The sequence below is a fragment of the Bos javanicus genome, chromosome 19 (assembly GCF_032452875.1).
Source record: "Bos javanicus breed banteng chromosome 19, ARS-OSU_banteng_1.0, whole genome shotgun sequence".
Classification (NCBI taxonomy): Eukaryota; Metazoa; Chordata; class Mammalia; order Artiodactyla; family Bovidae; genus Bos; species Bos javanicus.
In genome coordinates, this window is record NC_083886.1 from 11971937 (window position 1) to 11984250 (window position 12314).

General features: G+C 37.0%; 1 protein-coding gene across 3 annotated transcripts in view; it reads left to right on the forward strand.

Annotated features, from left to right (window-relative positions):
• CLTC (clathrin heavy chain) overlaps positions 1-12314 on the forward strand; it is a 71298-nt gene that overhangs the window by 56364 nt on the left and 2620 nt on the right. The window contains exons 29-33 of one of the 3 annotated variants that reach the window (XM_061390186.1): positions 60-230; positions 593-814; positions 2057-2077; positions 5706-5781; positions 7868-8904. In XM_061390186.1, the coding sequence (XP_061246170.1) occupies positions 60-230; positions 593-814; positions 2057-2077; positions 5706-5781; positions 7868-7992 (615 nt within the window). In that variant the 3' untranslated portion in view covers positions 7993-8904. Of the gene's footprint in view, positions 1-59; positions 231-592; positions 815-2056; positions 2078-5705; positions 5782-7867; positions 8905-12314 lie in introns of those variants that run through there. The other 2 variants (XM_061390188.1, XM_061390187.1) reach the window with 2 other exon arrangements.

The following is a 12314-nucleotide window of genomic DNA, read 5'->3' on the forward strand; positions in this document are numbered from 1 at the left end:
ATTTAAACTAAAATGAAATACTGGTTTGGCATTTCAATGGCTTTGTTTTATTTTTTAAGGCTCTGAGAACATCGATAGATGCTTATGACAACTTTGACAATATCTCACTTGCTCAGCGTTTGGAAAAGCATGAACTCATTGAGTTCAGAAGAATTGCTGCTTACCTCTTCAAAGGCAATAATCGCTGGAAACAGAGTGTAGAGCTGTGCAAGAAAGATAGCCTGTACAAGGTGAAGAAAGATGGTGGGGTGGGGCTATTAAGCCAAATACTAGATGATCTGTGTGAGTCCTAAGAGGGCATATTAGAAGTGATTATGGTCTATAAAGGTATTAGTTTTTGCAAATATGGGAATTGCCTTTAAGCTCCCAGTTGAGGAGATGATAATTATGTCACTTCTTAATGTTGGAGGCTGTCATATGCTTATGTCAGACCTCTCTGTTAAAAAGAGAATGCATTCCTTTGTCTTTTCCTTTTCTTTCAGGAAATCCTTAATTTAAATGATAAAACTGGGAGTTTTTTTTCCCCTCGTGTTATTTACCAGTTCATCATATTTGAATTTAATGTTTGACTTTCTTCCTTTGCTTTCAATAGGATGCAATGCAGTATGCCTCTGAATCTAAAGATACTGAATTGGCTGAAGAGCTCTTACAGTGGTTTTTGCAGGAAGAAAAAAGAGAGTGCTTTGGAGCATGTCTCTTTACTTGTTATGATCTTTTAAGGCCAGATGTTGTCCTGGAAACTGCATGGAGGCACAATATCATGGATTTTGCCATGCCCTACTTCATCCAAGTCATGAAGGAATACTTGACAAAGGTAATGGCACCTCTGAGAACTAATTATCTTGAGGATATGTAAAATTCCATGTATAGACTTTCTGTTTGAAAGGTTTTCTCTAGTGTAATTAATTTAGTTGATCATAAAATATTCCTATTCTCCAGTACTTTTTAATACCTGACAAATGACGTTAATGGAAAGGTAACTCAGACATATCTTGGCAGAATGTTTACACTCAGAATACCACAGAATGTATTTCTGAAGGGCAGATAGTATTATGTCCATATTGTATGGGTTTGTTTTTTTTTTTAACGTTTGATAGAAACATTTTTTGTCAAAATAATGTCTTCCTCAAATCAATTCTTGTAACTCAGATGACCATTACTTAGTAGTGTATATTCCCTTCTCTTTGGTTGGTTCTTGACTTTAATACGTATGCCTGTTTCCCATGGGAAAGTTACATCTGTATTCTTAATGTCCTGTTAATCTTCTCAATATTTTGATAGTTTAACCCCTTATTAAAAAATATTACAGAAGGTTAACAATTAATGACACATTTCTTAAAAGTGCATTAAACAAGCTCGGGGTATAATCATCTTAGAAAATTAACTTATTCTTCTTAGTATCTGTTTTTGATGTTAGGATGTTTTTACCCTGTCCTGCTGTGGAACATTTTAAAATGGTCCTAAAGGATCCATTTTGTCAAAGCAAAACATGCTTATTAAAGTCAGTTTCGCATCTGATCTTTCAGCATGTCTGAGTTAAGGCGGGTGTCAGGGTGGGAGGTGCACTACTAACAACCCCCAGTGTAACAGTATCCTTGGGCTATCATGTCATTAGATATCATTGTGTTAAGTTACAGTTTTTTTGAGAATTAACATTTTTCTGTGTAGAAACTGCTTAAATCCAGTGTAAGAAGAAAAAGAAAGTTGCCTTATCTTAGCCACAGATGAGAATAGCTTCTTTTCTTATGCATAATGCCAACTTGTGAGACCTGGCTCTAAGCTGCTGTTAACTGAAGTGCTGTAAATTTTACTAGCGATTAAGCTGCTTTCTTTCACACTTGACTCTAGCATAAATTCTTCTGCAATAAGCTCTGAAGTTAAAAAAAAAAAAAAATTCTGAGTTTTGCTTCCAGTATGCCCTTTATTTTCACTTCTCTCATACCTTTTTTAGTGGTTAGATGTTTCTCCCCTAAACCTTTGTTGCTGATTCTACCTTTTTATGCTCAATATGGAATTTGATTTTTTTCTAAGCTGCACCTTCTGAATTCCTTTGCAGGTTGATGCAATAAAGGAAAAGGTGAAAGTTGATTCTTTTCCATCTTTAAGTCTGGAGGACTAAGTCTAAGGAATTTGCATGATTTTTTTTCCTTCCTTTTCTACACTGCTGCTTCTGCTTTTTCCCCCCAGTAAATTTTCACTAAAGCCTCTGCAAGTCCCTTAAAATATAACTATAATAGAGCTCTAGGACATTAGTAGATGTTTGCTACTAATCGGCTAATAGGCTTTAGGAAGGGCAGGAGGCTAATCAGTAGTTGGTTCACAGTCTCTCTTAAATATATTATGAAAAACTGAGCATGTTGAGTTTCCATATTAATTCCAAAGTTTCAGGAGATTTCTCTTCCCTGTCAGGGTATCTGGACCATAATAGGATTTTCTCAATACTTAAAGTAAATTTAAACAGCCTCTGGTATTATTTTGTGAGCGTGCCTGACAGTTGTTGAATTTAAATATGTATATATATGCCCTAAAAGGCTTTTGGGGGTTTTTTGTTTTTTTTTTTTTTTTTTTTTTTTGGGTATTGAAGGACTGTGATCCAGTTTCTGATCTCTTGATTCTTACTAATTTTTTGCTGAAAGTAGATACAAGAGATACTAGCTGCTTCCGAAGAGACTTTCCTCATGTTTCTCCAGGTGTCCAGTTCTTATGGTGCTAGTTCATTTTCAAGAGGAATCAAAACTTTTAAAATCATCAGATTAGCTTGCTATAATTGTTGCTAAGCAACATGGATTATTTCTGTAAAATATGGAACCATATTAACTTCTGCTTTCTATAATAAGGTACATCTCTGAAAGCTACAAATTTGCTGTTACTCATCCCTTTGGCTTGTCCAAAGTCAAATTTAGGCACCTTTTGGTTGCTCCTTCCTTCATTGGCTTGTCTCTATCCTGGTATAAATGAAACAAACTTATAAACTTGTGTCTGGTATCAAATTGTGGTGAGAAAAGGGTGGGAAGATAAAGGACAGTTAAAACAATTTAAAATAATTGGAGGAGGGGACAGTGCCTTGGAATTACGTTGAACCAAACCAGAGTCACCATTGGAACTTAGGGCAAACCTGAGTAAAATGCATTGTGTGTGAGGCCCTTCAGCAGCTAGTAAGCAAGGCAGTTAGAAAGCGTGTGTGTGAAAAATAGGTAATTGAACTGCAGTGTTATGCGTTGTTTTAAATCAAGCATGTACAACAGTCATTGCAATTACATCATACTACTTTCGAAACTCTTAAAGCATTGCTGTGGGCTGTGTGTGTTTCTTGAGAGCCTGTATAGCAACAGTCATCTTCAGATCTCACTTCTTGCTTCAGTACTTTTGCCTTTTTTTCATGCACACATACACCAAAATAACTGACTGCATGTTAACTTTTCCTCTGCAGCATATTGCAGTCTTTGTGGAAAAGCCTTTTACATTGTCGTGAATTTTCAATAGTACAGATGGAATTGAACTCAGTGACATGTTTACCTGTAATTTTTCTTTTTTAATCCAAGGATCAGAAACTTTTGTTACAGCTCTTTTAACAAAAGCTTGTGTTCATAAAAGCCTTTTCTGCTTTTCTGTTTGGAGGAGTCCAAATTGGGTCATTGGAAACAATAATTGGATATTGCTGAGCCAGAGGCTGTCCCATTAAATAGAAAAATCAATTTTTGCTGAACACGATGCTCCTCCTTCACAGTTGTTACTTTTTGTTTTGTCTCTATGCCCAACCTGCCTATGTCTGTGCCTGGGCATTGTGACATTGCTAGCTCTTCTAAATCTTTAACATACTTCTGTCTTCAACATCCGACTCAGACATTAACTTTTAAACACATATTCACTTTAGAATCTTTTCCTTGAAAGTCTGGCAATGTATTATGCAGTGGGTTTTTTTGTTGTTTGATTTTTCTTCTTAGAAGTTATTAATGTACACTCATCCATGTACTTTTTTTAAATAACTTCTTTAGCTCACTCTTGGATACTTAGCAAAACCCCATCTGACTGTCCTTGGTGGCACAGATTGTACTTTAAATTAGAGAGCTGTAGTGATTTTTAAGTTTGGGTGCCAAACAGTGAGTGTTTCTTGTGGTACTTATACGCCATAGTAGTCTTTAATTTGATAGTGGGGTAATTTTAACACATGAGCCCTTAGGTTATAAAATTTAAAAAATGAAATACAGAAGCAAACTAATAACCCATCTTCCTAGGGTAGAAAAACCACATTTTATCTGAAGGTGTCTAGAGTCTGACTCATAGCACTTTTCTCACATTTTGCTCCCTGACAAATTAGGGTGGATTAGACCCACATTTAAGATACTCACTATAAAACAATTAAAATACATGTAAAATACTGTCCTAACCTTAATGGCCTGTGTAGGATTGAAACACTGTTTTTTAAATAGTTGCAAATAGAAACTAGGTGCTGCTTTAACCTTTCTGGGACCAAGTCTTTAAAGCCTTTTCACTGAAGTCCTGCATGTCTTTTTTTGTGAGTGATTTTTCACTATTTGCCTTTTTGAAGGACATGCAGTGAACACTCATAAAAAAGTTCTATCCTGCACTCTGCCTCCCCATCTCAGCACCCTTAGGACTTTGAAACCCTCTAGTAATAATTGAGATTTGAAATTTAGTTTTACATCAAGTGTAATGATATACCAATGACAAGACTATATAGTCTAAAAGACAGATACATCACAGTTTAAAGGCAAATGGAAGTGGTATGGTGATTTCCTAGTCTGTGTCCTGCTGCCACCCTCCCTAATCCTTCACAGAATTCCAGATTCAAACTGTGCTAATGCTAGAAGGAGCTTTGTAGATTTTCTCATTCAGCTGACTCACTATATAGACAAGGAGATTTGAGGGTCAGTGCAGTGGTTTGCCAAGGTCATGCAACTAGTTAGGGAAGGATCTATGCATTCCAGCTCTTTTCTTTCACTAATATGTTTGGACTCCTCTAGAGTATTATTTCTGTCTGATACTATCCACTTTAATTTAGAATAGCTAGTATATAACAGTCATTTATTTCTTGGGCTTAATTAAAAGGTAAACATTTCTTAAAGAAGTTGGGGAAAAATCAGGCATTCCTTGGTTACTTAGAAAACAGAGCATTAACACATGCAGCCTGTCTTTATATAAAAAAGATGAAATATGGAGCCACTTGAATCTTAAACTTCAGCCGGCACATAATCAATATTGACAGAAGTTGTGCACAGTGGGCAAAAAAGATAGTTGGTTCTGCAGACATACTTACCTCGTCACAAGACTTACTTCACTTTTTTGAATACCATTTCCTTTGGGGAAGGAAGTCTTGTCCAGTCATGAGTTCATCATTGTTATCTTTAGTAGGGCTAAAACTTCATCAAAGAAAGTGGTTCCTCTGGTTATCTCCCTCCCTCAGGCTGGCTGCATCCTAGCATGCCCAGTTTTAGCCTGGCGTGAGCTTTTATGGCATTTATAAATCCCTCCTTCCTGAGGGTTTATAATGACAGTGCTAAAAATCACCTTGACTGAAGTATGAACATTGCCATTGAATTTGAAGGGGCCTGAGAATGTTCTTTCTACTCTAGTCTGTTTTATTTTGACAAAATTTAACATACTAAGGCTTTTCCACTTTCTGCCATAAATCTAGGTTTATAATAGTTTTGAGGTTCTAATTACCATTACCTGTTTTTCTCTAGGTGGATAAATTAGATGCTTCAGAATCACTGAGAAAAGAGGAAGAACAAGCTACGGAGACACAACCTATTGTTTATGGTAATCTCTTTCTCTGCGTAACCTCAGAAATATAGTAGACAAACAGTTCATTCTAAAGTGCAAAAGGCTCAGTAAGTTAAGGAATAAGTCTCTACTGTCATTTTTTTCTGAAAACAGCCTTAGAGCAGGCATTGACCTTATTCACTAAGATAATTTTAAACGCAAAGATAATCTCAGAAAACAGTTTCTTGAGATCAGAACGTGATTGATCTATGGCCTGATCATGAATTATTGCCTATTCATGAGTTACTGACAAAGAATTATTGGTGAACTCAGTTTTCAAAAGTGGAGAAGGTGAGAGATCATGCCATAGTCATCTTAAGTATGCTTTATAGTAGTACATCTCTTTAAATTCTGACTGAGACAGATAACTGAATAAATAGTTTCCATTTGAAGATTTTCCAGAGAGGATCTTCAGACTCTGAATATTTAAGGCCATTTAATGTTTTCTTACTTGGTGCCTTTCTGAAATCCTTCCCCTTTCCGTTTCTCTCTCGGAGAACAGTGATTTGAGTAGTGAATTTGAAGTGTGTAGGTTATAGCTCTTGAACCAGGTGGTGTTGGGAGGAAGGTATACAGTTACAACTATTGTATCTCAACCTGTTAAAGGAAATGATAGTAAACAAATGTATTGTGGCATTATCTCCATTTTTTACTTTACATGAAAAGGACTTTGGGAATTTAGATGACAGGGTAGTTTTTATAAAGTTGGAAAACATAAAGTAGATTCTCAGAGATGGGAATAAGATGCTTGACATATCTGTGACAAGAAACAAGGTAGAAACAGGGTGGGTGTAATAATTGGGGGAAGCTACTGAATGGCTTCTCTTCAGGGTGTTCAGATGGATAGTCCTTGTAAGCAGTTGACAGTGGGGTTGAGCCAAAGACAGCTGTTGACAATGCCACCTTCTCACCATTCCACCCCCAGTACCACACCCCCACATACCCGCACACACCCCAGTCCTGGCCAGCTGGCTATGGAGAAGCATGATGTTAGAAAGAACTACTCTGGCACTTTGTCAGGCAACCTCCTCCTGCCCCCATTGCCTTGAAGTTCTCTGCTCTTTATTAGAGATTTGCACACTCACGGGGTTTTTCTTTATTGTTCTTGTTTTCTCGTGATTCCATTGTGATACGAAGAAACTGAGAAGCTTAATGAAAAAACAACATGCTTATGTTGTTTAGAAAAAAAAAGTGGGGTTGAAATTTCAAGGTAGATGTCAATATCAAAGCTAGAAGTGGTTTTTTAACAAACTGCTGGTTCCTAGAGTTCATTCACTGAAGAGAGTTTGGATTTTTATTCACCAAAGGAGAGACATTAGGTCACTTGTGGGAGAAATACTACTCTGGATTTACATTAGAGACAGAGATTAAGAGTACTTCTTTTGCAGGAGGTAGGGAGAGGTGTTAGGTATGTTCTTCTATTTAGCCCGTTTCTCCACAGGTTGTTTCCTCTGTACAGTAACTATTTAAACTTCATGAGAGTGTTAGCTTAGTATTTGAAAGAGGTTGTATCCTCTAATGTATTTCACACCTAATGCATATTTGAATATATCTTGACTTTTTCATCTTGGTACTGGATACTTGGTTTTGTTACCATTTAGAGACATCTAAATCAAGAATTTAAATCTTAACTTTAAAAGTTCAGTTGTGTTAAAAATGTATCTTAAAAAATTGTTTTCCTGTGCTAATTATATTGTCACCAGATAAAATGTGCAAACACCATGTGGTGGTGATAGGCTTATTGCTGAACGTCTTGCCTAAGCATGTCGAGCATGCATGTGCGTATTGCTTTAAATGATATGTGAAGTAACATCATTACTTTTATAGTTCTGGCCCTTGGCCCTGCATGGTTTTTGTTGGCTTTTTAGGCAGAACCCTTCCTAGGGTGACTGCCATTCTGAAATTGAGACAGTCAGTCAGAAGTGTCCCGTCCCTCCCCCTCCCCCCCGCCCCACCCACCCAAATTCATTCCAAGTTGTGGTTACACTGCTGCAGTCAGGTCGGGGGTGTGGTCATCCTGCGGTGCTAACAGTCTCTCCCGCCTCCTCGCCCCTGCCCTGCCCCTTTCTGCTCTCTTCTGTAGGTCAGCCCCAGCTGATGCTGACAGCAGGACCCAGCGTTGCAGTCCCTCCCCAGGCGCCGTTTGGCTATGGTTACACTGCACCAGCCTACGGGCAGCCTCAGCCTGGCTTTGGGTACAGCATGTGAGACGGAAAGCTGATCCTGTAGTCGCCTATTTTCGTACCGAAACATCGTCTCTACTCGCTTCTCAGTTTATAACAGGGGAAAACAGACACATGTTCTTGTAACCTTTATTTCATGAAGGACTACTTTTTGTTTCTAACTATAAACTCGGATCACCTATGTTTAAAGCTTATTTCACATTCCGCATCATTTTAGAATTTATTTTCAAAGGGGAATAGTTTCAATGTTTTATTCACTTGGGCTTTTCTTCTTCCCCCCTCATTCTTTCAAGAACTGCTTAATACTCAATCTATTGTGAAGAACCTGATTTGCACTCTGTAGTGTTTAAAGGAAAAAAAAAACTCTAATATTGAATCTCTTAAATTTAGTGTATGTAAACAGCTTACAGTATGTATTGTCTAAATGCATTTAAATCTCTTTTATTCAAAGAAAAGCTAAAGCAAAAATACTGGTATGTGACCATGCAAGACTGTCAATGCCAACAAAGACAACACTAATGAGCATATCCTCCGTGGGATTGCAGTGCTCTCCAAATTGTTTAAAAAATGCATTACAGACAACTTGCCTGACTTTTAAATGAGCATAAAAGGCCCTCTAACCTATGCAGGTTTCCTCATTACGCATATAGAAAATGCTAGTGTTTTTGCTCACTTCATATGTAACAGGTGCCCTTACGTTGTGCTGTATCCTGTGCTTTTTCTGTGGGACCATTCCATTCAGGAACAAAGAGCACCATGATTCCAATCTGTGTGTATTTACTAACCCTTCCCTGAGGTTTGTGTATGTTGGATATTGTGGTGTTTTAGATCACTGAGTGTACAGAAGAAAGAATTCAAACAAAATATTGCTGTTCTTCAGTTTTGTGGAATTTGAAATTACTCAAATTTAAAATAAATTACTGGACTGTGGAAATAACATGGAGAATGGCAGTTTTACTTAAATCTCTCTTAAACCACAAGAACCATTTCATACTGGATACTAAGGTAGTATAGGGAGAAGGGGGGTAAGGGCTGGGACATTTGGAAGCACTGTATCACACCGTGTGCACTCCAGTCGTTCGTGAGGTCCATGCAGAGGCCAGAACAACCCATCAGGGCTGACGTGGGCTACCTCCATCATTTCAGGCAGCACTTCAGCTGTTTATCTGAGCATTTCATTCAGATGAAGAGATCATGGATGTTATATTAACTTGAAATAAGAATGTATAAGCACAGTCAACATGCTGTTCTTCACCATGAAATATAAAGGCCTTCAAATTATGAATATTTTAAGTTGATTTTTTTTAAATCATTGTTTGAATTCAAGTTTTTTTTGCATATGACTGAGAATGTTACTCTAAGTTCATTTCACAGTTAACTCTCAGTAGAGCTAGAGAGCCCCCACCTAGCTTTGTATTGCTCTAAAGTTGAGTCATTGACCATAAACACCACAGAAGTGCTTTTTTAAAGCTTAGAACTGCTGTCTTCCTCCCCCCACCACCTATATTCCTATAGGAAATTACAGTATTAGTTGGAAAAATCCCTTTTTGTTTTTTTTTTGTTTTGTCTTAGGGACCATCTTGCTGCTTAGGTCCTGGGAATACTGGTGTTTCTCCTGGGTCTCTGCCCTCTTTCTTCATGTTTATCAAGAGGGAGAATAGTAATGGTCCCTAGGAGCTCCTTCTCAGAATCAAGATTTGTTTTCCTAGACATACTTTGAATCAACTGGTTTTTATCAACAGAATGATTTTTCTCTTTTCCCTGCCCTAATAGAAACAAGTTAAAATTTTTCAGTAAAGCTTTTCTTACAGCATAGTTAAGAATTTTTTTTTAACTTAATTTTAATCTGGTGCTATGTCTGTGATACCGAGTTGCCACTTAAACCATCCATAATAATGGGCTATAGTAGAAAGAGAAACTGCAGCAGTGTATTACTTAGGCTTAAACTGAGAGCAAGCTGAACTTCTGAGCTTGTCCCTCATGTATATGTTAACACCATGAGTACTTTTCAGGGTTATTTGGAGACATGTTTAAATCACAAAACAGGTAGCTCAATACTGGGCAGTAGTATTGAGTGCTGTATAAGGAGAGACAGAATGAGTTAGTAATAAAGTATAAGGGATTTCAGTAACTTTCCTCTGAATAGGATGATGGTCGATGATCTGACAGAAGGAACTAAAAATAAGAGTTGTTGTCACTCTAAAAGTAATTAGAAGGGAAGAATGGGAAAGAGGTTAATAGGAAACTTTCGAGGTAAACATGTTTTCAGTGATCCTCCTCCTTAGTATCCAAATGTAGACATTATATCCGCCCTCCCCCCCAAAAAAAAGTGCTAATTGTTGGCAATCATTTCAACAGACATTGGTACGATAGCAAGAGGTTGGTCTCCATGTAAGGCTGCTTTAAATTAATGTAAGTTGATTTAGTCATGCAGATATCTCACTGTAGTGGTTCTCAAACTTAGGATCTGTCTATACTCAAAATCATGCAAGTTTTTTTTTTTTGAAGATGTAAAGCTATTTTTATTCATAGATGACTTAATCTTGTATGAATAAAATCCTAAGCAATGTTTTTATAAAAATCTTTAAAAAGCTTGTTTAGAAAGGTCTCAAAATTAAAAGAGCAATAAAAGCAATATGAAATTTTGCAAAACAAGAATTCAAGAAAATTAGTGATAAATTTAACAAAATGTAACTACAAAATCATGCTGAAAGAAACTGAAAATTAAAACAAATGGAGAGAGAAAATACATTCATAATTTAGAACTTGTAAGATGCCAGTTTTCACCAAAAATACCTACAAAGTTGATGTAATTTCTGTCAGTATCATGGAAGGCTCCCCTGCCATAAATTCACATAAATATGAAAGTGAAAAAACCTAGAATAACCAGCTCAATTTTGAAAAAGAATAAAAGATTTTAAACTCCCTGATTTAAAAGTTTACTCTAAAGTAACCATATTCAAATGATTGACGATCCCAAAGAGCACTAGTTTATGTGGGATTGTATCTGTTCCTACTTACTCAACTATTATGGATAGTTCAAACAACTTTTTAAAACTGTTAACCCATTTAAATGACAGTAATAAGCATTGCATGTTAATGTAAGCAATAACAACATGAGCATATTTCCCCAAAGGAAAGCAAGAATGAATGGCATTGTTGTATTTTTTCCGTCCGTAAAGTTCATCTGAACAAAGACTCTTCCGTATTCAAAAACTTGGCTTCATACAGCTATTTAGTTAGGAAAGGAAAAGAGTATTTTTTTGGCCACAGGGCATGTGGGATCTTAGTGCTTTGACCAGGGATTGAACCTGTGTCTCCTGCACTGGAAGGCAGATTTAATCACCTTTCCAGACACTTGTGATTAGTTGAAATGTGGACTCTGAAACCATGAAAATGAATCTTTTGTAGTTTATATCTGCTGAAAATCTAGATCTGGATAACTAGATTCTGTCAGTTGTTCTTGCAAGTAAAAATGTTTGATGACAATAGCAGCTAGTTCTGCTCAGTACTCAGCTAACACAAGTCTTTTTTTAAGATGACAGTTATACTTCAGTGTGCACCAGAAGTGTTTGATGTTACATAGAATATTAAGACAAACAAGTCAAGAGTCAAATTTAATAATTTTTTTACTGCTTCATCAAGGACATTAAACTTTTTAAATTAAATGTAGGGCAGTGAAAACTATACTGACTCCTTATAGAGATAGGTGCCCGTCTTGATTTATGAAAGGTGCCAGCAATATTACTCACGGTTGCTTTTTTATCATCACTGCAAATGTCAAAAACAATGGAAAAGAATGAGTATCAGGGAAATTGTTTTGACCCTTTGCAGGTGTCTTTAGAGAACCCAGGGTTCTCTGCTTTGTGAATGAAATAAAATTATGAACCTTACAAAATAGCAAAGTACAGGCGAGCTAGAAAACATGTTTCCATAACTACCAGCGTTTGTATCCTAGTAGATATGCCACGATTAACCTCAATTACGTTGTCACCAAGGGCAGATGGTCCTGTTGGGGATGCGCTGTCTCTGAACCTGGAATCGTCAATCTCTGAGGCAAACCTCAGAAATTATCTGAAGTGGAATCATACATTTAGGACTGAGTTCTCTCCAACTCAGTTACATGCTGTTGCATCACTTTGGAAACCAGTATAAACATTCTGTTTAGAAACAGTTGCTACTGTGGCATCATTCACAGTTGCAATTTCTTCTGTGCTGTCAGACAGCAGTGTAAAAGACGACTGACCTCTAAGCCTGGCTGCGGTAGTCTTTAGTGTTCTGCCCAGATGCCACTGACCTAGACCTTGCAGTTGTGCTACATTGCTGCTTATGTTGAAGTTAACAACT